Source organism: Pelophylax lessonae (assembly GCF_965119305.1).
Source record: "Pelophylax lessonae genome assembly, chromosome: 12".
NCBI classification, from domain to species: Eukaryota; Metazoa; Chordata; class Amphibia; order Anura; family Ranidae; genus Pelophylax; species Pelophylax lessonae.
Window position 1 is genome coordinate 189,120,706 of NC_138779.1, and position 27,319 is coordinate 189,148,024.

A 27,319-nucleotide genomic window follows, 5' to 3' on the forward strand; every position below is an offset into this window, starting at 1 on the left:
CTGACAGATTGCTGGTAGCCATAGCTATCTATGGCTATTTACACAGCCATCTAGCAATGATCACTGCAGGTAATCGCTGGCTGTGCAAACAGCTATGCATGCAGTAACTGTGGCAATAAATTGTACAGGGCTTGGCAGCCGTGACCAGCCACTCACAGGTTCACAGATTCCTGACAATGGCATGTGCCCTGTGGCTAAAAATCCCTGCAAATGTAGTATTAATTAAGCTGGATACACACTAGGGATCGACTGATTATCTGCACCACCGATATATCGGGGGCCAATATGCACTTTCCCCGATATATCGGAATTGGCCCCTGAGGTTACCGATATTGCCAATATTTGGGGAAAGTGCTGTACCGGAGTGATACCTGCAGCTAGAGGCATCACCCCGGTACCATTGTCCATAGCCGACGGTCGGCTGTCTTGTAATGACAACTGATGCGGCTGTGAAGCCGCTCGGCTGTCATTACAAGGAGCGGGAGGGGACGTCCCCCCCTCCCGCCGCCTTCCGCGGCTGGCCCGGGTCTCCAGTCCCACCGGGAGATCCGGGCATCCTACCTGCATGGCCGCCAAAGACCCGATCAAAGACGCATTCGGCTCTGATCCGGTCTCCATGTAAAAGACCCGAAAGTGATGTCATTTGATGTCATGACATCACTTTGGGGTACTCGGCGCCAAGTTAAAAAAACTGACAGCATTCAAAACAGCTAAACTTAGCGTTTTGAATGCTTTTCAGTGCCGAGGAGGGGTTTAGGTTCCTGCTACTAGCAATAAATAGAATTCATTTTTACACTTACAGCCCAGCGTGAGATTTATTCCATTGCTGGTCTGACTGTTTATCCAGCTGGAGGCTGTACAGGTGAAGGTTCCAGTGTCATTAGCAGTGACGGGGGTGATTGTGAGGACTTTGTTGTTCTCGGTGAGGTGGTATCGGTTGTCCAGGGGCAGTGGCACCCCCTGTAGGCTCCAGTTGTAAGTGACCTCTGTACCATTAGCTGAACAGGTCAGAGACACAGAATCTAATCCCAGCCAGACCAGTCCTGATATATTGCTGGTTAATTTCACATCAGAGACCGGAGCTGTCAAATTAAAAACACATTTGTTAGACTCTGTATACGCAAAGTACTTTAAAAAATGATGATTCTTTCACACAGCTCTATGTGGGTGGTTATAGCACTAAAACAAATCTAGGCACAACAATGGGATGCACAACCAGCCCATGCTTTTCTAAGGGCTTCACATGAAATAACATTATTTTTGCTTTTTTGAGATGTAATTTGACTGAATGCAGAGAGGAGCAAAAGTAGCTGATGATGGAAGAGATGAAAGGGTGTGTCACAATAAACAATAAATACCCACCTTTTACTACGTACACCAATCACTGCCGCACCATGGTACACTTTCTTTATCCCACAGAAATCTGTCTCTGCAATAAAAGGGCCACTTTGGTATACTTGCCCCATCCGGGTAAGATTTAAATTCCATCCCTAGAAATATACTGTATATATATATATTACATATAGTATGTGTATACTGTATTTACAGGATCTCACAAAACTGAGTACACCCCTCACATTTTTGTAAATATTTTATTATATCTTTTCAAGGGGTCGGCGAGACCAGCGCTCGCCAGGGGCGCAGGCCGAGGGGGGGGACGCAAAAATCATTTGGTAGTGTAAGTGATTTTAGTGATACCCTCCGCTCAGCCTGTGCTCCCCGGCACCCCCAGGCAGCATGCGGCTCCATCCAGGTCTGAAACATTGAGATTGGCTGAACGGGCAGCACAGGAGACTGAGACTGCCTCTCACAGCATCCCCAGCCCTCCTCCGCTCTTACACACACTGCTACAGCCCCAGCACTCCTCCAGCTCTAACATTTTTCCCCCTCTTACTCTCAATAAACGAGCAGCTCCTGCAGATCCATCCTCGCTTCCATCTCTGGTCTCTCACTCCGGGTCAGCAAGACAGGTAGCTCCCTCGTTCCGCTTTCTCTGCACTGATTCCCCCTTGTTAAACCTTCAGAGCTGTGCAGGTGTCCATAGGTGAGGCCTCTCAGTGCTCTACATTAAGCCCTCTGGGAGTTCAGGCCCCTCTCTCTGTCACCCCCTCTTTCTATGTCACCCCCTCTTTCTCTGTCACCCCCTCTTTCTCTGTCACCCCCCCCCCTTTATCTGTCACCCCCCCCTGTTTCTCTGTCACCCCCCTTTCTCTGTCACCCCCTTTCTCTGTCACCCCTCTCTTTTCTGTCACCCCCCTTTCTCTGTCACCCCCCTCTCTATGTAACCCCCCTCTGTCACTCCCCCTATTTCTCTGTCACCCCCTTCTTTCTCTGTCACCCCCCCTTTCTCTGTCACCATCCTCTTTCTCTGTCAGCCCCCCTCTCTCTGTCAAACCCCCTTTCTCTGTCACTCTCCCTCTCTCTCTGTCACCCCCTTTCTCTGTCACTCCCCCTTTCTCTCTGTCACTCCCCCTCTCTCTCTGTCACCCCCTCTTTCTCTGTCACCCCCCCTTTTTCTCTGTCACCCCCCCTTTCTCTGTCACCCCCTCTCTCTGTCACCCCCCTCTGTCAATTCCCCTCTTTCTTTGTCACTCCCTTTTTCTCTGTCACCCCCTCTCTCTCTCTGTCACCCCTCCTCTTTCTCTCTATTACCCCCTCTCTCTCTGTCACCCTCCCCTCTCTCTCTGTCACCCCCCTTTTTCTCTGTCACCCCCTCTTTTTTCGTCACCCCCTCTCTCTCTGTCGACCACCCCCTCTTTCTCTGTCACCCCTCTCTCTCTGTCACCCCCTCTTTCTCTGTCAACCCCCCCTCTCTGTCTTCCCTTCTTTCTCTGTCACCTCCCTCTCTCTCTGTCACCCCCACCTTTCTCTGTCACCCCATCTTTCTCTGTCACCCCCCTCTTTGTCTGTCACCCACCTCTTTCTCTGTCACCCCCTCTCTCTGTCACACCCACTCTCTCTCTGTCAACCCCCCTCTCTCTCTGTGTCACTCCCCCTCTCTCTCCCCGTCACCTCCCTCTCTCTCTCTGTCACCCCTATCTTTCTCTGTCACCCCCTCTTTCTCTGTCACTCACCTCTCTCTATGTCAACCCCCCTCTGTAACCCCCCCTCTTTGTCTGTCACCCACCTCTTTCTCTGTCACCCCCTCTCTCTCTGTCACACCCCCTCTCTCTCTCTGTCAACCCCCTCTCTTTCTTTGTCACCCCCACTCTCTCTCTGTCACCCCCCCTCTCTCTCTGTCACCCCCTCTCTCTCTGTCACCCCCCTCTCTCTCTCTGTCACCCCCTCTCTCTCTGTCACCTCCCTCTTTCCCTGTCACCCTCCTCTTTCTCTATCACCCCCCTCTCTCTGTCACCCCCCTTTTTATCTGTCATCCCCCTCTCTCACTCTCTGTCACCCCACCCCCTCTCTCTCTCTCTGTCACCCCCCTCTCTCTCTGTCAACCCCCCCTCTCTCTCTGCCACCCCCTCTCCCTCTCTCTGTCACCCCCCTCTCTCTCTCTGTCACCCCCTCTCTATCTGTCACCCCCTCTCTCTCTGTCACCCCCCTATTTCTCTGTCACCCCCATCTCTCTTTGTCACCCCCCTCTCTCTCTCTGTCACCCCTCTCTTTCTTGTTGTTCACACCTGACACCTCAGAAACTTTCAATTATCTTTTATACATTTTTTTGTTACATTTTTTACTTTTTCATGGAGGGGGCACCGATACAGCTCCTCACCAAGGGCGCTGGAGACCCTAGGTACGTCTCTGTTTGCTACAATGTAAAACAGTGAGTGTAGAGTTTGTATAACAGTAAAAATTTGCTGTCCCGTCAAAATAACTCAACACACAGCCATTAATGTCAAAACCGCTGGCAACAAAAGTGAGTACACTCCTATGTGACAATGTCCACATTGGGCCCAAAGTGTCTATATTTTGTGTGGCCACCATCATTTTCCAGCACTGCCCTAACCCTCTTGGGCATGGAGTTCACCAGAGCTTCACAGGTTGCGACTGGAGTTCTCTTCCACTCCTCCATGATGACATCACAGAGCTGGTGGATGTTAGAGACCTTGTGCTCCTCCACCTTCTGTTTAAGGATGCCCCACAGATGCTCAGTAGGGTTTAGAATTGGAGACATGCTTGGCCAGTCCATCACCTTTACCCTCAGCTACTTTAGAAAGGCAGTGTTCGTCTTGGAGATGTGCTTGGGGTCGTTATGTTGAAATACGGGCCTGCGGCCCAGTCTCCAAAGGGAGGGGATCATGCTCTGCTTAGGTATGTCACAGTACATGTTGGCATTCATGGTTCCCTCAATGAACTGTGCTCCCTAGTGTCGGCAGCATTCATGCATCCCCAGACCATGACACTCCCACCACCGTGCTTCACTGTAGGCAAGACACACTTATCTTTGTACTCCTCACTAGGGATGATCGAACGGTTCGGGTCGACCATCGGTTCGACCCGAACATCGACTGTTCGAGGTTCGGCCGAATTTAGAACTTTTTGCTGAAAAAGTTGGGAATTCGGCAACCAGAACCGACCAAAATGCAATGGGCCAGGGAATGGGCTTTAAAAGCCTGTGATTGGACCAGAACCATTAGTAAAAGCCAATTGAGGGGGCAGGAGAATGCTAGGAATGTGATTGGAGTGACTAGGGGGTCCAGCGGCCAATCATTAGTGAATACGCCCCCCAGTATATAAGATAGCCCCCGCCAAATTTCTACCATTTTAATACAGGGACATGGAAGAGAGTGGAAGCAGGTCTGTTACTTCTGCTTCAAAACTGTCATTTAGCATTTATTAGTGTGAGGAAAGGGATATCTAGTGTAGTTAGGGTGCTATTTTCCACTTAAGTTAGCTTCAAAAATCAAGTTTCTGTAGGGAAAGTGTTAAGTGCCAAGGTGACCATAGTGTCGTGTAGGGTGAACTGACACTGACTGCTATGGCAGGGTGACCAAACCCTTCCATTTCAGGGTGACCGTTATAGAGAAAAGATCGTTTTCTCTTATGTGACTTTCAGAGCAGCGATATGGCTTCTCTCCGGTCAGCCTGCTTTTTGCTGCAGGCGTTTATTGGGCTTTTTTGAGGTCAAGTTTGGAGTCAGGCATGACATCTGAACTTGTGTATAGGGGTATATATACACACACATGTATGTATATATACACCTACACATATATAGGTGTGAAAATAGCAGAACACTATGCTTGCGCTAATGAAATAATTAACAGGCATATGGCTCTGCTCCTTTCCACACCTATATGTGTGTATGTGTATAATACATATAAGTGTGTGTGTATATATATACCCCTATACACAAGTTCAGATGTTTTGCCTGCCTCCAAAGACCCCAAAAAAATGCCCTTAGGTGTGAAAGGAGCGGAGCCATATGGGTGTTAATTATTTTATTAGCGCTAGCATAGTGTTCTGCTATTTTCACACCTATATATGTGTAGGTGTATATAGACATACATTTGTGTATATATACCCCTATACACAAGTTCAGATGTCATGCCTGACTCCAAAGACCACAAAAAAAATGGCCAAAAAAAAAAGCCTGCAATAACACACCTGGGCGTTTTTTTTTGGCGCAGGCGTTTTTTTGAGCATTTTTTTGTGGTCTTGGAGTCAGGCATGACATCTGAACTTGTGTATAGGGGTATATATACACACACATGTATGTCTATATACACCTACACATATATAGGTGTCAAAATAGCAGAACACTATGCTTGCGCTAATAAAATAATTAACACCCATATGGTTCCGCTCCTTTCACACCTATATGTGTGTAGGTGTATATATACTGTACATACACATACACATACACAAAACCGGCAAGGTGTGAATATAGCGAAGCCATATCCCTGTTCTATAAGTGACCTAATAGAAACAATCTTTTTTTTCTGGTTCTGGACATGCTAAAGAGCTGAAACTTCACAGGTACACTTTTTAGACCCCCCAGACACTAAATCCAAAATCAAAAAATCTCATTTTTTTTTTTTCAATAATTTTTTCAATAATTGGCTCTCTATCAAAAATGACAATTTGTAAGAACTTTTTTTGTGTGATTAATAGTCTCTGGGGCATGACCCAGAACCCTAGGCACTTTTTAGGGGCATTTATTGGCTTTTAGGGCTTCAAAATTGGGTTTTCTGATTACAATGGGGTTCTGAAATCCGGGCCGAACTTTCTGAAAGTTCTGGTGTTCTGGTCGAACCGAACTTTTGAAAAGTTCGATCATCCCTACTCCTCACCTGGTTGCTGCAACACACACTTGACCCCATCTGAACCAAATAAGTTTATCTTGGTCTCATCAGAGCACAGGACATGGCTCCAGTAATCCATGTCCTTAGTCTGCTTGTCTTCGGAAAACTGTTTGTGGGCTTTCTTGTGCATCATCTTTAGAAGAGGCTTCCTTCTGGGATGACAGTAATGCAGACCAATTTGATGCAGTGTGCGGTGTATGGTCTGAGCACTGGCAGGCTAACCTCCCACCCCTTCAATGCAATGCTGGCAGCACTCATACGTCTATTTCCCAAAGACAACCTCTGGATATGACGCTGAGCATGTGCATTCAATTTATTTGGTCGACGATGGCGAGGCCTGTTCTGAGTGGAACCTGTCCTGTTAAACCACTGTATGGTCTTGGTCACTGTGATGCAGCTCAGTTTCAGGGTCTTGGCAATCTTCCTATAGCCTAGGCCATCTTTATGTAGAGCAACAATTCTTTTTTCAGATCTTCAGAGAGTTCTTTGGCATGAGGTGCCATGTTGAACTTCCAGTGACCAGTATGAGAGAGTGAGAGCGATAACACAAAATTTAACACACCTGCTCCCCATTCACACCTGAGACCTTGTAACACTAACGAGTCACATGACACCAGGGAGGGAAAATGGCTTAATGTGCCCAATTTGGACATTTTCACTTAGGGGTGTACTCACTTTTGTTGCCAGCGGTTTAGACGTGAATGGCTGTGTGTTGAGTTATTTTGAGGGGACAGCAAATTTACACTGTTATAAAAGCTGTACACTCACTACTTTACATTGTAGCAAAGTGTCATTTCTTCAGTGTTGTCACATGAAAAGATATAATAAAATAATTACAAAATTTCAGGGGTGTACTCACTTTTGTGAGATATTGTATATGTTTCTAAAATGAGACAGTAATTGTTTTTTATGTGGGGTCCATGTAATCCTATGTTTCCATATAGACTTAGATGAGATGAGAATTCACGCTCAGTACCACAGTCCGGACAGCTATTTCTAAATTCCATGTGCTCAGATTCAATAGGTAATCTCCGGTGCAATACCCAGAGGCAGGATTGAGATGGTGTTTCGGTTTTTGGGAGGGGGGGGGGGAGTTGGAGATCCTTTTTATTTTATAGTGAGATGGACTATGTCTAGTTCAGATATAACTTTTGTTCCCTACTGTATTGTGGCCCTGTGTGGCCTTACAGGCGGTGTTGATATTGTAGCAACAGAGGAAAGAGAAAGCTCTTCAGGTTAACTATCTAGCAGCAAAGTCTATGTAGATATATTTATATATCCTGAATGTGTGACACTCCACACGAAAAAGTTAAGAGTTCGAAAGCCACAGTTTTATTTGTTCAGTTAAAAACAACAACCAGTCAAAGGTTTAAAAGGCACTGGATCACAACACACATAGGATATTAGGCTGTGCCTGTCACAGAGGCGGCTCTAGGCTTTGTGAGGCCTAAGGCAAAACTCAGACATGAGGCCCCACTGTCGCCCATAATGGGAAAAATAATTCAAGCGATAAAAATTAACTTTTAACTGTATAAATTGCATATATTAAGAGCCTTAACCTTTGTACTATGAATTCACAGTTTCTAGAATTCTCTCTAACCGATTCTTCTTTAATCAAAGATCATTAAACATCGGGTATGTATGTATGTAAAGTATATATATATATATATATATATATATATATATATATATATATATCTGCTCTTACATCACAGTCCCCAGCATTTCCCTATAGGTCATGATTCCCTGAGTCCCTCCTTACATCAGAGTTCAGTGTCCCCCCTTACATAAGAGTTCTCCTTCTTCTCCTCCAGCCACCCAGGGGCCCTCTCCTTCTTCTCCTCCAGCCACCCAGGGGCCCTCTCCTTCTTCTCTCCCCAGCATCTCCTCCTTATATCAGAGTCCACAGAATTCCTCTTTACATTAGAGTCCCCCTCTTAAATCAAATTTCACAGAGCCCCCTTTACATCAGAGTCTCCAGAGTTTCCCCCTTACACTGTAAGAGGGAACTCTGAAGACTCTGATGTAAAAGGAGTTCTGGGAACCCTAATTTAGGGTGAATGTTGGCGACTCTGAAGTAAGGGGAGTTCTGGGAACCGTGGTCACCAGAGTTCCCCTTACACTTCCGTTCCTCAGTCCACCACAGTCTAGGGCATGACAAATCCCACTGCAGAAGGCTGCCATACCTAGGTCCCCACAGAGGGCACTGTAAATTCCAGTATAGTGCACTTCCATTCCTCCCTGAGGAATGGAAGCCTGCTATGCTTGGACTTGTACTGCTCTCTGTAGGGGACTGAGGAACTACTGCCTGCTATGCTAAGACTTGTAGTGCCCTCTGTGGGGACTAAGGCATGGCAGTCTGCTATTCTGGAACTTGTAGTGCCCTCTGTGTGGGACTGAGGATTCCTCAGTCCTCCACATTCTAGAGCACTATAAGTCTCAACATAGTGGGCTGTCATTCCTCAGTCCCTCACAGCTGGGGGGAAAAACAACACAGAGTTAAACATCTAAAGGACAACTTCAACCAAAACTACCAATAATGTACAGAGTCCATATGCTATATAATGTCACAGCCCCGCTACCCCTCACCTTCCACCTCGGGTGCTGTCATTGTGTAGGGCAAAGGGCTCCAGCTCCATCAAGTTTGGCTTTGATGTCAGATATGCAGGACTGACTCAGCTCCATTCTCTTCCCTGGCAACTGGCGTCACGGGGGGCCTCTCCTGCTCCCCCAGCCACCCAGGGGCCCTCTCCTTCTCCCCCAGTCACCCAGGGGCCACTCTCCTTTTTCTCCAGCCACCCAGGAGCCCTCTCCCTCTCCCCCAGCCACCCAGGGGCCCTCTCCTTCTCCTCCAGCCACCCAGGGGCTCTCTCCTTCTTCTCCTCCAGCCACCCAGGGGCCCTCTCCTTCTTCTCCTCCAACCACCCAGGGGCCCTCTCCTTCTTCTCCTCCAGCCACACAGGGGCCCTCTCCTTATTCTCCTCCAGCCACCCAGGGGCCCTCTCCTTCTTCTCCTCCAGCCACCCAGGGGCCCTCTCCTTCTTCTCCTCCAGCAACCCAGAGGCCCTCTCCTTCTCCCCCAGCCACCCAGGGGCCCTCTCCCCAAGCCACCCAGGGGCCTTTCCTTCTTCTCCTCCAGCCACCCAGGGTCCCTCTCCTTCTCCAGCCACCCAGGGTCCCTCTCCTTCTACCCCAGCCACCCACGGGCCCTCTCCTTCTACCACAGCCACCCAAGGGCCCTCTCCTTCTTCCCCAGCCACCCAGGGACCCTTTCCTTCTCCCAAAGCCACCCAGAGGTCCTCTCCTTCTACTCCAGCCACCCAGGGGCCCTCTCCTTCTACCTCAGCCACCCAGGGACCCTCTCCTTCTCCCCCAGCCACCCAGGGGCCCTCTCCTTCTCCCCCAGCCACCCAGGGTCTCTCTCCTTCTCCCCCAGCTACCCAGGGGCCATCTCCTTCTTCCCCAGCCACCCAGGGGCCCTCTCCTCCTCCCACAGCCACCCAGGGTTCCTCTCCTTCTCCCTCAGCCACCCAGGGGTCCTCTTCTTCTCCTTCAGCCACCCAGGGGCCCTCTTCTTCTCCCTCAGCCACCCAGGTGCCCTCTCCTTCAGCCACCCAGGGGCCCTCTCTTTTTCCGCTAGCCACCCAGGGGCCCTCTCCTTTTCCCATAGCCACCCAGGGGCCCTCTCCTTTTCCCCTAGCCACCCAGGTGTCCTCTCCTTCCCCAGCCACCCAGGGCCTTCTTCTTCTCCTCCTCCACCAACCATTCTAAGACCCCTCCAGCCACTCTGGGGCTCCTCACCCCCTTTGCGTAGTAGACACCACAAATCTATGACCAGCCTGCAGAGTGACAAGTCAGGGCCTGGATATCTGTATGTTCCCGGGCCAGGGTAGAGCTCTCCTCCTGGAGCAACAACCGATGATAGCAGAGTGAGCTGTTCGGGCAGCCACTTCCTACTGATGCTGGTACATGCCCACCGATTCCTCCATATCCTAGGATTACATGATTTGACAGCCAAGGCAGAGAAGGCGGGGTAAGTGTCAGTGGAAAACAGATACCTGGCAGTCACAGTGAAGGGACTGCAGCACACTGCTGCAACTTTTATATCTGAGGATTTAAAGAAATCTTTTACTTAGGAGATTTCCCTGACTGCGCCCTTCTAAATGTTGTCGCTCCGCCAATGGTGGCGAGGCCCCTGTAGGTGCGAGGCCTTAGGCAACCGCCTAATTTGCCTAATTAGAGAGCCGCCTATGCCTGTCTACTTGTCCCTCAGCTGCCAGATCACAAGGAGGTGCTGTAGTATGTCGTGGATGACGTGTATGAGAGCACTTCAGCTGTTCAAATGAGCAGAGTGGCATTGAATTCAGGATGGTGGGAGGATGCAAACAGCGTGGGACTCGATGAAACCAATAAGGGCGCCAGTGATGACGTTAATCGCCTGAGCCTAGGAGGCAAGCTTCAGCAAACATCGGCTGTCAGTGACCAAGCCGGAAGGAGAACCGTCCCGTCACCATGACTATGGTCATTAACCACTTCTGGACCAGAAGGATTTTCCCCCTTAATGACCAGGCTATATTTTGCGATTTGGCACTGCGTTAATTTAACGGACAATTGCGCGTTTGTACGAAGCTGTACCTAAATAAAATTGATGTCCTTTTTTTTCCCACAAATAGAGCTTTCTTTTGGTGGTATTTGATCACCTGTGTGATTTTTATTTTTTGCGCTATAAACAAAAAAAGAGCGACAATTCTGGAAAAAAAAAAACGATATTTTTCACATTCTGCTATATAACATTCCCAAAAAAAATTTAGGCCAATTTGTTTTCTGCTACATATTTTTGGTAAAAAAAATTGCAATAAGCGTATTTGATTAGTTTGCGCAAAAGTTATCGCGTCTTCTAACTACAGTATAGATTTATGTCATTTTTATTGTTTGTTTTTTTTTTACTAGTAATGGCGGCAATCTGCGTTTTTTTGCGGGACTGCGACATTGCGGCAGACAGATCGGACCCCTGACTGACATTTTTGACACTTTTGGGGGGGACCAGTGACATTACTACATTAATCAGTGCTAAAAATATGCACTGTTACTGTAATGATGACACTGGCAGGGAAGGGGTTAACACTATGGGTGATCAAGGGGTTAAATGTGTACCTAGGGCGTGTTTCTGACTGTGGGGGGTGTGGCTTGTGAAATGATCATAGAGACATGTGTTCCTATATAGAAGGATTACAGGAGCTCTGTGATTATTCCAGGGAGAAGAACGGTCAGCTGTGTTTACAACAGCTGACCGTTCTTCCCTCTCAGCGGGGAACAATCGCGGCAATCTGAGCCGCATGCCCCGTGCATCGGCTTCCCTGCTGACGAGCGGAGATGGGAGCGCGGCGGCGCACGCTCGCCCTCTAGCTGTCTGTGCGCGACCGACGTATAGCTACGGCGGTTTACCCAGGAGCGCATGGTGGTTGTAAAGTGGTTAACCCTTGATTGGTTGTTGTTTGTAACTGAACAAATAAAACTGTGGCTTTTTAACTCTTAAATTTTTTTGTGTGGAGTGTCACACATTCAGGATATATATATATATATATATATATATATATATAACTACATAGACTTTGCTGGATAGCCTTAACCTGAAGCGCTTCTTCTTTTCTCTGTTGCTACACTGACTTCAATTTGATCTCAGGAGTTTCTAAGGAGCGGCTGAGGTACTTGTACAGGCATCCTCTGAATTGGAGTATACTGGTGCCTTTGTTCCTTTCTGTTGGCGTTGGTATTGTGCCTATGCTGCCTTACTGTGTTGTTTTGTTTCTTCTTGCTAGTAGATATAAAAACTCAATAAACAGAATAATAAAAAAAAAATAAATACTAATATGTTTATTGTATTAAGTTGATGTTATTCTGTGATTTTGTGATTTAATGCCCCTGTTTAATGACATCTTAACCAGATAACGACCACCCACCGCAGTTTTACTGCGGCAGGCAGCCCCTCCTGCGCGAACCGACGTTGGTATACGTCGGGCGCGCGCCTGCAGCTAGGGGGCGAGCGCAGGCCGCCACCAGCGCACTCCCGCCCCCACTCGGCAGCGGGGACTCTGATGCACGGGGCCGGTGGCTCTGATTGCCGCCGGACACACGCGGTCGCTCCCTGCTGAGAGAGAAGGATGGTCAGCTGTTGTAAACATAGCTGACCGTTCTTCTCTCTGGAATGATTACAGAGCGCCTGTGATCCTTCTATATAGGAACACAGGTCTCTGTGATCATTTCACAACCCCCCCCCCTACAGTTAGAATTACTCCCCTAGGCTCACATTTAACCCCTTGATCACCCATAGGGTTAACCCCTTCCCTGCCAGTGTCATTATTACAGTAACTGTGCATATTTTTAGCACTGATTACTGTAGTAATGTTACTGGTCCCCCCAAAAGTGTCAAAATTGTAAGTTAGGGGTCCAATCTGTCTGCCGCAATGTTGCAGTCCCGCTAACAATCGCAGATCGCCACCATTACTATTAAAAAAATAAAATAAAAACAATAAAAATGACATGAATCTTTCCCCTAGTTTCTAGACGCGATAACTTTTGCGCAAACCAATCAAAATACGCTTATTGCAATTTTTATTACCATTTACCATTTTTAATGTGGCCTAAAATGTTAAAAAATAATTATTTTTTTGGGGAAGGTTATATAGCAGAAAGTGAAAAATATTTCTTTTTTTCAGAATTGTTGCTCTTTTTTTTATTTATAGTGCAAAAAATAAAAATTGCAGAGCTGATCAAATACCACCAAAAGAAAGCTCTATTTGTGGGAATAAAAGGACATCAATTTTATTTAGGTACAGCGTCGCACGACAGTTGTCCGTTAAAATAACTCAGTGCCGAATCGCAAAAAATGGCCTGGTCATTAAGGGGGCAAATCCTTCCGGTCCAGAAGTGGTTAATCTAATTTACTGGCTTATATGAAATATATATTATATGTATTTAAAAACGCAAAGGATAATAATAGCAGCACATTATCAAATATTGTTCACTAGCTGTGTACCAACCTTTCCTATAAACATGAGATCAGTTATAGCAATGATAACTTAGACAGGGAGTTATTACTTACTATAGATTCTGAGGTCAAAGTTAGACTTCTTTATAAGTGTAAGGTTTGTATATTGTGCAGTCATGGTGTAAGTCCCCTCATCTGTAGAAGTCAGACGGTCCAGTCTCAGAGTTCCATTATTAAACAGCTGACATCTTCCTACATACTGACCAACACACGCAGGAGTTCCACTAGGAATGCGCTGTGCAACTAAAACATCTCTAAAAATCCATTGTATTACAGGATTGTCTCCAACTGGTACAGACTCATAAAAATAAATAGATCCTCCAAGAGTTCCATTCATAAACTGGTTAGCAAACACAGTGCCTGCAGGACAAGATTTAAATTGCCAGTAAATGTAATGTACAATGTGCCTTAAAGTGATTGTAAATAATGACCTCGTAAAACAACTCAATTCAGTTTAAAATAGAAATGAAAGGCAAAACATTTGGGTATATATATATAAAATTTATAAATACATTATTTCCCTTTTTATAAGTGATTACATTCCCTCTGTTCTCAGCTGCATAACAGCTGGGGGAAAGGAACAGTACACTGATCTTCCCATTGAATGGCTATGCAGGGGGTAGGGGTGTCAGGAAAAGTCTGATCGTTGGAGAAGGGCAGGCTGAGTTCCCAGCACAGCTACAGAACTGACCACGGTGTGCTCTCCTGTTTATCGTGGTCTGTTTTCTCTTATAGGAAAGTAGAGGGACTGTCAAGTAGTGATGGACGAACATCAGCCGGGGCGGTTTGCGAACGCCAGCCGCAAATTTTCTCAAAATTTCGCGAACCGCGAGTTTGCGGCGGGCCCCATTGACTTTAATGGGAGGCAAACTTTGAAAACCTTTAGGTCATATTTGCAGCCACAAAAGATGTATTAGCTGTGCACAAATTGTCCCAACACATGGACAATGTCATAACAGAAGTATTGCAATTGAAAAAGTTGCCCTGATTTTTTATTTTTTTTTACAGCAAAAAATAAATATATATTTTTCATAAATCAGCCAGAACTGACAGCAGCCAGGAAAAAAAAAATATCTAATACATATTGGGTCCATTCACACATCTGTGACAACCACAGGATACCCGACCCCGATAGTGAAGAGACTGTAGTAGACCTTAAAACGACATTGGAGCACCTTAAATGACTTTTGTGGACATTGACATAGCGATTTGTGTGAGATCAAAATTAGCTATTTGTGTGTGACTGCAGCCGATCTCTAACTGTCCCTAAAGCAACCACAGGATACCTCTCCCTAACCTGAAAAGAGACTGTAGAAGGCCTATACCGAAATACCAGCCCTGGAAAGGACTTTGCGGATCTTCACAGCACTATATGTGTCTAGCAAACTCTCCCTACACTGGCAGAAAGCGGAATGTGAAATGGCCGCCAGATTGGGTCTATTTATAGCGTAGGGGGACTGTCCATGTGCTGGAATGTTTCAATTGGCTGTCCCGTTCCACCTGACGGCTGTGTCATGGGTCAAAGTTCTTTTAAATGCAAAAGAAAATGGCGGCGCGGACATATTCGCGAACATCGGCAAAAGTCCGACTTTTTGCGAATTTGCGAACAAGCAAAGTTCGCCGCGAACCGACCAGGCAACCGAACCGCAAGGCCATCTCTACTGTCAAGAACACCAGAGATGTTACACAAAGAAAGCAATACAAAGAGAACTTTTTCATACAGGTACACGGTACAGCAGGCACAGTTTATGAATATGAAATGCTGCTGGGTTTAAATACTCCTAAAATAAATCCAATTCTTATTATTATACTTAGTACTTCAGAATGTAAAATTACATAATAGTTTAGATCAGGGGTGCTCAACCTTTTGAAGACCACAAGCCAATTAAAGAGGTGGTAAACTTTGTAAACAAAAAAAATTCACCCTGCAGGGCAATGTCATAATGTGTTTGTATGCATTGTATACTAGCACATTATAGGAAACTTACCTTAGAATGAACCCTGGTATGCCGTTCCTTCAGAGCGCATGCGTCAGTGATGTTACCGGCTGCTGCTCACACTGGAATATCTCCTAAATGGTGCAGATTTAGGAGAATTTCATTTACCTACAGGTAGGCTTTATTATAAGCTTACCTGCTGGTAAAAATGGTTAAAACAACTATACTACCATTTTAAGTGTTTTGGTAACCAGTCATGGGCCACAATGAAATTAGATGATTTAGAATAGCAATTTTTTTTTTTATATTTTGAATAGCATAATGAAGGTTAAACAACACTCAGGATCATCATTTTCTGTGGGACTAATCCCCATTGGAAGTTTATCCACTGTTTAATCACAATCACAAAAGGAAAGAGTGGAATGGACTCTATGTCTATTTCAGCAGCTGCAGGAGGAAAATGGAGAGGATCTGTTCCTGTATATGCCGTGCCCACCGCCCCTCCTGTCCAAGTGTAAAACAGAATGAGATAGGGAGACCACATGGGCACCCTGGAGCATGGGGCCAGGTGGCCATTGCAACCTCTGAAGCTACACTAGGGGTTTTGGGAGGCGGGGGTTTGCAGCTTGCTACACTTTGCCATAGATTTCTATTACATTTTGCATGTGTGGTGCATTTTCTGAAAGTGCACCCAAACTCCTGCACTGAGGGTTTTTTGGTAAACTTTTAGCAAGCGCACCACACCTACAGGATATACAGTAATAGAAGGCGATGGCTCAGTACAACTAAACTGCAGGAAAGCCGCAGGTGCACTGCGCTGCACCCACGGATCAGTGTGAAAGCAGCCTAATACTGTAGTTGTTAACCCTTTTATAAGTGCTAATATGCCCTTTACATAAGCTATCTGACCTTCTTTTTTTTTGCAGCTGCTGCTGGCATTGCTCTCCAGGCTGCTAGAAAGGATTAGAGGCAAAGTGCACTTGGTATCACTCCGCCTAGGGCAGGAACCGGTGCTACAGAAGAAGTATTGTCCTATGCAGCTCTTACTTCCCCTGCTGCTGGCACTGGCTCACTGCACTTTGATGCTCTGTGATGGTGGATTGGCAAGCCCAGATCATGATCAATGGGTTGCGAACCCCCGGGCATGCGCTTCCCTGGTTTGAAGTAATGGGCCACATTAGAGGGCTGCATGGGTTGAGCCCCGCTGGTTTAGATAAAACTGTAATATTTGGGAATTTTTTTTTGACTACACTCAAGTGACTTTCATTTGAGGACTACTGTTCATTTGCTCTTAATGCTATTATTTCATCCAGAAAATTCTGATAATGACATCATGGTGCTGATTTAGAATTGGTAAAATGAATGCACTGTGCTGCTAAACAAAATTATGTAGCAGGCTTAGATATGCACGAGTAAACATAATTAATAGAACTAGTTATCTTATCAACAACTGTAGTTTTATTGAATAAATTGGATCAATAATATATCTATGCAAGGATAATCTATTTTTATGAATCAAATCTACAATAATATACACGTGTTAATACAAAGTACAGTATATAAAGTCTCCAATGTCATGTAGACAAACAGGCTGAACAGAATATTGAAGATAGGGCATACTGTGTCAAGATGCAAGGGGGTATGTTAAAGAGGCAGGCTGTGATTGGGAGGGGGTGTGTGCCAGAGGCAGGTTGTGTGATTGGTCAGGGGGTGTGGTGGCAGAACAAACCACCCAATAGTGGTATGCTGTGTGTCTGCACAGTGTGCTGTACCTCTGAATGGCCAGCTAAAGGATGAAAACTGACCACACTAGCCCTGATCAGCTTCTGAGCTTTGTGTGGTCAGTTTAGAACAAGGTGACTGGCAGGATCGACCAGGTTCAGATAGAAGAAGTATGTATACATTTTAGAGAGTATAATTTATATAATCCAGATATGTGAACGTATATATGAAAAAAATATTTAGGGTAACATCACTTTAAGGAGATATCTCTTGACTTCCTGTCACAGTGATGCAACAAGAAGTGAGAGGAAAATGTGAGGGAAGGGACCACTGGCCTCTTCTCCAGCTCTTCCTAAACTCCCAACCTGGTCGATAGAAGAATGCGTCTCTTGCACATTCTGAACTTTTCCTTCTAGACTGTATTTCCTTCTGATCTAGCAGGCACCGGTCCAGAAGCAAAACACCAGCTGGTTGTAACCCTCTTTTTCTCCAACTGCCCGGGCCAAGTAAGAGAGCGGCAGCATGGAATGCAGATGTGCTCCAGCCACCATGAGTGGCTGATATATAGCCATGGAAGAAAGGAAAAACAAACACATACTGTACATACAAAAACAGCTGCCATGGAGCCACAAGGGCAAGTGAACCACAAAGAATGGCACTCACGCTGTCATGGACTTGCAATAGAACTTGGCAAGCTTACCTGTACCTTCATGTCTGTATTAGAGGTCAGACTGCATTTCTGGATCCTTTTTATCACCTCTCCTTCCTGTTCCTGCCCCGCCCAGGTCATCACAGGAAGTCTATATTAACCAATGCACTGCAGGTCTGCTTTGCTGTTCAACAGTATTAGTTTCCTGTTTCCTGTTTGCCGTGTGCTTGAACTACTCTTCTGTGTACCGACTTTGGCTTGTCTCCGACCATTCCTGTTTGCCTGTTACCCTGACCTTTAGCCTGTCCCTTGACTACCCTTGTCTGCCTGTTACCCTGACCTCGGCTTACCCATCACCATTCTGTGTGTCCTGAGTGGCTGCTTCCCTTCTCTCCCTACGGAGCGTGACCTGGGGGACCCCAGGGGCCACTACCTGGGCCCAGCTGCAGCAAAGTCTATCCTCACCACTAGAGGCCCTGGTGAACACCTGCTGGGTCTTAGACTCCGCGCCCTGGGGAATCTTGGGCTCACATTCCGGTCCATCCGCAGCAGTCTGCTATTGGGTTCAGTACCTTGCGCTGCGCCCCTGCCTCCAACAGGGTGCAGTTGTCACATGGCCACAGGTGACCTGACACACGCGACCCTGCATCCTGGTGAAATGGAGCCTGCAGCAACCATGCAGGGCATTCACTGGCCACCCACTGAAAGCAGGGTGATACAGCCTATGGCCAGGTCCCAGCTCTTTACTGGCACCACATTTTTATGCCCAACTCTACCCTGCTGAAAGCTGTAGGCTGCTTGGACCAAAAAGGGGTGCACCTCCATCCCACATCTGAGGAATGGCTGGCACACTGATCCACCAGGCCTTGGTCACAAATGCTATCACCAGAGAAAGGGACAAGGTAAGGAAACACAATTCCATCCATAAAAGGTCCTAGGAGGAGGACAAAAAAGGAACACAGCCTCTGGCTCTGAGACAAAATTTATGGGAGTGGGGTTCTATAGGATTGGAAAGGAGGTGGGGTAAACCCATACGTATGCTGCCATTGAGTTCATTAGGTAAAGAAAAGTATTTGATGGGAAATTTTCCATTTTGTTCTCTCAGTTTTGAAAGTTAGCTTGGTTACAGGGGCTGGTTTACTTTTTTTGGATACCTTTTTTATAATTTTTTTATAAATTATTTTTCACTTTGTTTGCGAAGCCTGAAGAACTTTTGTTTTGTGTTGAAACTGTCTAACCCTTGTCTAGTGAAAAAAAATAAAAACAGGCTGGTTTACAATGACAACTGTTTGTGTTTGAGTACAAAGAAAAGTGTGTCTTGCCTACAGTCAATCATGGTGGTGGGAGTGTCATGGTCTGGGGCTGCATGAGTGATGCCGGCACTGGGGAGCTACAGTTCATTGAGGGAACCATGAATGCCAACATGTACTGTGACATACTGAATGCAAAGCATGATTCCCTCCCTTTGGAGACTGGGCCACAGGGCAGTATTCCAACATAATAACGACCCCAATCACACCTCCAAGACCACCACTGCCTTGCTAAAGAAGCTGAGGGTAAAGGTGATGGACTGGCCAAGCATATATCCAGACCTAAACCCTATTGAGCATTTGTGGGGCATCCTCAAATGGAAGGTGGAGGAGCGCAAGGTCTCTAACATCCACCAGTGATCTTGTCATGGAGGAGTGGAAGAGGACTGCAGAGGCAACCTGTAAAGCTCTGATGAACTCCATGCCCAAGAGGTGAAAAAAAAAATGGGAGGGGAAAAGAAGCACTGATCCCCAGAAGTGGTGGGACTTCATAGGCATCCACTAATTATTCTCACAGAAAACGCATAATCTTTACAGTAGTAGTGAAAATACATACAAAATGTATTTGTAGCACCCTACAGGTAGGTGCTAGGTAAATGTATAGTGGGCCTTGTCTGCCTAACAGCAGGGCTGATTTGTTAGGTAGGGTGTCATGGTTTCCAGATGTGCCTGCTGAGGGAAGAAGTGTCGCCACTGGCTCCTGTGAGAGGCTTCTCATAGGGCAGTGTGGGAAGCCCAATCAGGGGACACATCCCAGCTTGTAACTACCCCAGAAGGCAGATTATGCTGCAAAGGATTCTGGGAGTGGGTATAAGTCTGGGGGGAGGTGCATGGCACGGTGTCTTTGGCGGGAGCAGAGTCCCAGGAAGGAGAGTGCGGCTGTCTCTCCTCCTGAATAAAGCGGATTTAACAGGGTGTCGCCTGAGTATCCAGAGAGTGCTGAGTTGAGCTGAGGGGGATCCGGTGTGCCGAGAGCCTGCGGAGAGAGAGAGAGGGGTCCAGTCCCAGGAAAGCCTACACAGGTCGTGAGTACTGAGGATTGCCCCTGGGGGGTCTGCCTGAAGTTAGAGGGAACCACTCTGAAAGAGGTTCTGGGATCCAGTGTCAGCTAGCTGTAAAGGGAGTACCTAGGTTGAGGACCTTGAAGCTACAGAGGGGGTACATATTCAGTGGACCCTGAAGAGTTCAAAGTTAAAGGGGGCACCTGCAGTTTGGGCCCTGAATTGTACAAAGCGTGCCAGTTAAAGTGACAGCTATACAGAATTCTACTATATACTACCTCAAGCTGTGCCAGGTGGGGGAAAGTATTCAGTGACTTTCACAGTACATCAGTGTAAGGAGTTCTACAGTTCTCAGTCTTGGATCTTCTGGACTATAAGTCGAAGATTCAGCACTTCTTCTGTTTTACAGAATGATCTCAGTGTCAGTGAGCGTTGGCTGGCGCCGGCTGGCGTCAAGCAAGCGCCAAAGGGCATTTCAAAAGTAAAGTCCCAATTGTAATTAGTTCAAACCTCAAGGAGTATCCCACTCATTCCCTTCTCCCATCCCCTTTATTCCAATAAAAACCACAAACAAAGATGCCGGAGTTGTCGCTGCTTCAGTTATCACACCCAGGGTCACAGCTCACATGGGCTGGGAAGATTACCGGTACTAATGGCAGACCCACATCAGGCCATAGGCCTGGAAACCTTGCTACATATTAATAAAAAACATTTTTACATAAAAAATATCACAATGATGAGTATGCACAAAAGTGCAACAATATGCTCCTAAACCGAAAAGGACGCATAGGTGGCCCGACAAATGGCGAGGTCTATATCAGAGGACTAAAAAGAATAGTCGACCTCCTGTGCCTGGACCACTTGGCAGCGGGGACTCTGATGCACGGGGTGGGTGGCTCCGATTGCCGCCGGCCACACGCGATCGCTCCCCGCTGAGAGAGAAGGACGGTCAGCTGTTGTAAACACAGCTGACCGTTCTTCTCTCTGAAATGAACACAGAGCACCTGTGATCCTTCTATATAGGATCACAGGTCTCTGTGATCATTGCAAAAGCCCAACCCCCATACAGTTAGAATCACTCCCCTAGGCTTATATTTAACCCCTTGATCACCCACAGTATTAACCCCTTCCCTGCCAGTGTCATTATTACAGTACCAGTGCATATCTTTAGCACTGATTACTGTAGTAATGTCACTAGTCCCCCCAAAAGTGTCAAAATGACAGTTAGGTGTCCAATCTGTCCGTCGCAATGTTGCAGTCCCAATAAAAATCGCAGATCACCACCATTACTAGTTAAAAAAACAATAAAAATGACATAAATCTTTCCCCCAGTTTGTAGACGCAATAACTTTTGCACAAACCAATCAAAATACGCTTATTGTGATTTTATTTTTACCATTTACCATTTTTAAATTGGCCTAAAATGTTAAAAAAAATTTGATGTATTTATTTATTTATTTATTTTTTGGGAATGTTGTATAGCAGAAAAGTGAAAAATATATATATTTTTTTCAGAATTGTTGCTCTTTTTTTGTTTATAGCACAAAAAATAAAAATCAATACCACCAAAAGAAAGTTCTATTTGTAGGAAAAAAAGGACATACATTGTATTTAGGTACAGCATTGCACAACCGCACAATTGTCAGTTTAAAGTAACGCAGTGCCGAATCGCAAAAAATGGCCTGGCCATTAAGGTGGCAAATCCTTTTGGTCCAGAAGTGGTTAATCTAATTTACTGGCTTATATGAAATATGTATTATATGTATTTAAAAACGCAAAGGATAATAATAGCAGCACATTATCAAATATTGTTCACTAGCTGTGTACCAGTTTAGTCTTAAATGTAATTTAGAGAAATGTAATAATCCTAAAAGCAGAAAACTCTGGAATAATACAGTATCAGTTTCAACCTTTCCTCTAAACATGAGATCAGTTATAGCAATGATAACTTAGACAGGGAGTTATTACTTACTATAGACTCTGAGGTCAAAGTTAGACTTCTTTATAATTGTAGAGTTTGGATATTGTGCAGTCATGGTGTAAGTCCCCTCATCTGCAGAAATCAGACGGTCCAGTCTCAGAGTTCCATTATCAAACAGCTGACATCTTCCTGCATACTGACCAACACACGCAGGAGTTCCACCAGGAAAGCGCTGTGCAATTATAGCATCTTTAAACACCCATGATATTGCAGGATTGTTCCCAACTGGTAGAGACTCATAAAAATAAACAGATCCTCCAAGAATTCCATTCTCAACCTGGTTAGCAAATACAGAACCTGCAGGAAAACATTGAAATTGCTAGTAAATGTAAGGTACTATGTGCCTTAAAGTGATTGTAAATGATGACCGTGTAAAACAACTCATTCAGTTTAAAATAGAAATGAAAGGCAAAACATTTGTGTATACATATAAAAAAATATATATATAAATACATTTTTCCCCTTTTTTATAAGGCCCCGTTCACACTGACATTGAAGTCAATGCAGGTCGCTCCAGGTCGCCCCAAAGAAGCTCCAGACCCTTTTTCTAAGTCGGAGCGACTTGTGTCGCTCCTATTAGAACGGGTCCACAGCTTCTCTATGGTAGGCGACCTACGGCGACCTGTCAGGCGGCCAGTTCGCCTGACAGGTCGCCCCAGTGTGAACGGGGTCTAAGTGATCACATTCCCTCTCTTCTCAGCTGCATAAGAGCTGGGGGAAAGCAACAGTACACTGATCTTCCCATTAAATGGCTATGCAGGAGGTAGGGGTGTCAGGAAAAGTCTGATCGGTGGAGGAGGGCAGGCTGAGTTCCCAGCACAGATAGAGAACTGACCACGCTGTGCTCTCCTGTTTATTGTGGTCTGTTTTTTCTTATAGGAAAGGACTGGCAAGAACACCAGAGATTTCACACAAAGGAAGCAATACAAAGATAACTTTTTCATATAAGTTATATATATAAAGGGAAACTCCTATCAAATAAATAAAAAGTCTCCACCCTGCGCCATGCATACATTATGCTGCTATAGAAAAGGGTGATATATAAAATAGCAAATGCTGTCATTCAATGAAATGTCAAACATTAAGCAACGCTGAAATTAATCCATCCCACATCAAATGGAACAAAATGTGAGCAATCAGAGGTAAAGTCCATGTAGATAAATATTACACAGTCCAAAAAAGGCACCAGGTGAGAAAATAACCAAAGGGAAGGTAGAAGTGGCTAATCAGGCTGGTAAGTGAACTGTCACCGCACCTCGTGGATCCCTCTCCCTATGGTGGAAAACTCACCGCAATCAGCAAAAATAAGGCGTTTGATCAGATCACCATTGAGCTGACAATCCTCCTGACTAAAATCCTTCCTCACAGGCTCGGACAGCGAGGGCACAATCCGCCATATAAGGGGTTGTGACTCCAATTAATCCTTATAGAGATGGCACACATCCAGCTGAACTCCTCACTCTTGTACTCATACACCTGAAGCATTAAGCAAACAAACGGAAAAGGGACACCTCATAGCGTAATTCTGTATAAACTTTTAATGAGTTAACCCCCCCCCCCCCCTCCTTAATTGCACTTACAAATAATCAATAGAAACAAGCATCAAGTAAACCCGTCAGGGATACAAATGAAAAAAACGTCACGACTGCCTCTCACCCCTGGACCGTCCCGCGGTATCCTTCGGGCAGAGGAAGCCTTCAGACGCTGATAGTGAAAGCCGCGTGACCTCTAACGCGTTTCGTCATCACTTCACCTCTTTTGGACTGTGTAATATGTATCTACATGGACTCTACCTCTGATTGCTCACATTTTGTTCCATTGAATGTGTGATGGATTAATTTCAGCGCTGCTTAATGTTTGACATTTCATTGAATGACAGCATTTGCTATTTTATATTTTTCATACAAGTACACGGTACATCAGGCACAGTTTAGGAATATGAAATGCTGGGTTTAAATACTCCTAAAATACATCCAATTCTTATTATTATACTTAGTTCTTCAAAATGTAAAATTACATAAGAGTTTAGATCAGGGGAGCTCAACCTTTTGAAGACCACAAGCCAATTAAGAGGTGGTAAACAAAAAAAAATCACCCTGCAGGGCAATGTCATAATGTGTTTGTATGCATTGTATACTAGCACATTATAGGAGACTTGCCTTAGAATGATCCCCGGTATGCCGTTCCTTCAGAGCGCATGCGCCAGTGATGTTATCGGCTGCTGCTCACTGGAATGTCTACTAAATGGTTCACATTTAGAAGAATTTCATTTTACCTACAGGTAAGCTTTATTATAAGCTTACCTGCAGGTAAAAAATGGTTAAAACAACTTTACTACCATTTTAAGTGATTTGGTAACCATTCATGGGCCACAATGAAATTAAGCGATTTAGAATAGCATTTTTTTTATTATTATTTTGAATAGCATAATAAAGGTTTTAACTGCTTTACGAACGCCCACCGCACTTATACAGCAGCAGGCAGCCGCTCCTGGGCGAATCGCCGTAGCTGTACGTCGCTCGCTATCAGGAGGCTAGGGGGCGAGCGCGCACCGCCGGCGGCATGCTCCCGCCCCCGCTCGTCAGCAGGGAAGCCAATGCATGGGGCAGATGGCTCTGATTGGTGCCTAACACCCGCGATCGTTCCCCGCTGAGAGAGAAGAACAGTCAGCTGTTGTAAACACAGCTGGCCTTTCTTCTCTCTGGAATGATCGCAAAACTCCTGTGATCCTTCTATATAGGATCACATGTCTCTATGGTCATTTCAGAAGCCACGCCCCCCCCCCCACAGTTAGAATCACTCTCCTAGGCTCACATTTAACCCCTTGATCACCCATAATGTTAACCCCTTCCCTGCCAGTGTCATTATTACAGTAGCAGTGCATATTTTTAGCACTGATTACTGTAGTAATGTCACTGGTCCCCCCAAAAGTGTCAAAAATGTCAGTCAAGGGTCCAATCTGTCCGCCGCAATGTTGCAGTATCGCTAAAAATCGCAGATTGCCGCCATTACTAGTAAAAAAAATAAAACAATAAACATGACATAAATCTTTCCTGTAGATAATAGATGCGATAACTTTTGCGCAAACCAATCAAAATACGCTTATTGCGATTTTTTTTCCACCAAAAATATGTAGCAGAAAACAAATTGGCCTAAAATGTAAAAAAATTGTGATTTTTAATTTTTTTTGGAGACTGTTATATAGCAGAATGTGAAAAATATTGTTTTTTTTTTTTTTCTTCAAAATTGTCGCTCTTTTTTTGTTTATAGCGCAAAAAATTAAAATAATCTGAAATTATATATAATACATTTATTATAAATTATTATTATGAAATACATTGGATTTATATATATATATATATATATATATATATATATATATATATATATATATATTATATATATATAATTTCAGATTACATTGTATGTGTGTGTTTTGTGCAACTTTTGAATTTCCCTCCCAGTTCCGCTTCCATGCAGCATTGCTGCTGCAGGAAACGGAACCAGGAAGTCATCAGACCGACGGACGAGCGGCGGGGATCTCAGCGGCAATCACAGCAATGGGAGATCATCGCTGGATCGCCGGGAGAAGGTAAGGAACCCCGCTGCGGGCTCTGCACATCTACCCCAAGCGTGACTCGGGGATACCGATAGTAGCATGGAAAATCCACCTCGTGTCACGCTAGGGGATACCACTAAGGGAGTTAAAGTGGTTAAACAACACTCAGGATCATCATTTTTGGTGGGACTAATCCCCATTGGATGTTTGACCACTGTATAATCACAATCACTAAAGGAAAGAGTGGAGGACACTCGTGTGAACACTGAGTTTGTGTACTTTATACAAGGACTCTATGTCTATTTCAGCAGCTACAGGAGGAAAATGGAGAGGATCTGTTCCTGTATATGCCGTACCCACCGCCCCTCCTGTCCAAGTGTAAAACAGAATGAGATAGGGAGACCACATGGGCACCCTGGAGCATGGGGCCAGGTGGCCTCTGAAGCTACACCAGGGGTTTTGGGAGGCGGGAGTTTGCAGTTTGCTGCACTTTGCCATAGATTTCTATTACATTTTGCATGTGTGGTGCACTTTCTGAAAATGCACCCAAACTCCTGCACTGAGGGTTTTTTGGTAAACTTTTAGCAAGCGCACCACACCTACAGGATATACAGTAATAGAAGGCTATGGCTCAGTACAACTAAGCTGCAGGAAAGACACAGGTGCACTGCGCTGCACCCACCGATCAGTGTGAAAGCAGCTTAATAGTTGTTAACCCTATTTTAAGTGTTAATATGCCCTTTGCAAAAGTTATTATGCCCTGGATATGTTATGTTTAATACACTGACCTTCTTTTCTTTTTGCAGCTGCTGCTGGCATTGCTCTCCAGGCTGCTAGAAAGGATTAGAGGCAAAGTGCACTTGGTATCACTCCACCTAGGGCAGGAACCGGTGCTATAGAAGAAGTATTGTCATATGCAGCTCCTGCTTTCTCTGCTGCTGGCACTGGCTCACTGCACTTTGATGCTCTGTGATGGTGGCTAGGCAAGCCCAGATCATAATCAATGGGTTGCCAACCTTGGGCATGCGCTTCCCTGGTTTGAAGTCATGAGCCACATTAGAGGACTGCATGGGTTGAGCCCCGCTGGTTTAGATAAAACTGTTATATTTGGGGATTTTTTTTTTTACTACACTCAAGTGACTTCCATTTGAGGAATGCTCTTCACTTGCTCTTAATGCTATTATTTCATTCAGAAAAGTCTGATAATGACAAAATTATGTAGCAGGCTTAGTTATGCACTAGTAAACATAATTAATAGAACTAGTTATCTTTTCAACAACCGTAGTTTTATTGAAATACATTGGATCAATAATATAGCTATGCAAGGATAATCTATTTTTATGAATCAAACCTACAATAATATACACAGGTGTTCATACAATGTATATAACGTTTCCAATGTCATGTAGACAAACAGGCTGAACAGAATATTGAATATAGGGCATACTGAGTCAAGATGCAGGGGGTATGTTAAAGAGGCAGGCTGTGATTGGTATGGGGTGTGTGCCAGAGGCAGGCTGTGATTGGTCAGGGGGTGTGGTGGCAGAACAAACCACCCAATACTGGTATGCTGTGTGTCTGCACAGTGTGCTATACCTCTGAATAGCCAGCCAAAGGATGAAAACTGACCACACTAACCCTGATCAGCTTCTGAGCTTTGTGTGGTCAGTTTAGAACAAGGTGACTGGCAGGATCAACCAGGTTCAGATAGAAGAAGTATGTATAAATGTTAGAGAGTATGATTTATATAATATACTGTAGATATGTGAACATACATATGAAAAAAATATTTAGGCTAACATACACTTTAAGGAGATATCTCTTCACTTCCTGTCACAGTGATGCAACAAGAAGTGAGAGAAAA

At 45.2% G+C, this 27,319-nt stretch overlaps 2 protein-coding genes across 2 annotated transcripts in view; both read right to left on the reverse strand.

Moving 5' to 3' along the window:
• Positions 1 to 27,319, reverse strand: part of LOC309568017 (cell adhesion molecule CEACAM1-like) — a 184,355-nt gene that overhangs the window by 68,231 nt on the left and 88,805 nt on the right. The window lies entirely within an intron of this gene.
• Positions 1 to 27,319, reverse strand: part of LOC309568319 (pregnancy-specific beta-1-glycoprotein 4-like) — a gene marked incomplete at its 3' end in the record, with an annotated part of 82,499 nt that overhangs the window by 46,107 nt on the left and 9,073 nt on the right. The window contains exons 2-3 of the mRNA XM_082273983.1: positions 21,888 to 22,193; positions 801 to 1,082 (exon numbers count right to left, since the gene is read on the reverse strand). Coding sequence (XP_082130109.1) covers positions 801 to 1,082; positions 21,888 to 22,193 — 588 coding nt within the window. The remainder of the gene's footprint in view (positions 1 to 800; positions 1,083 to 21,887; positions 22,194 to 27,319) is intronic.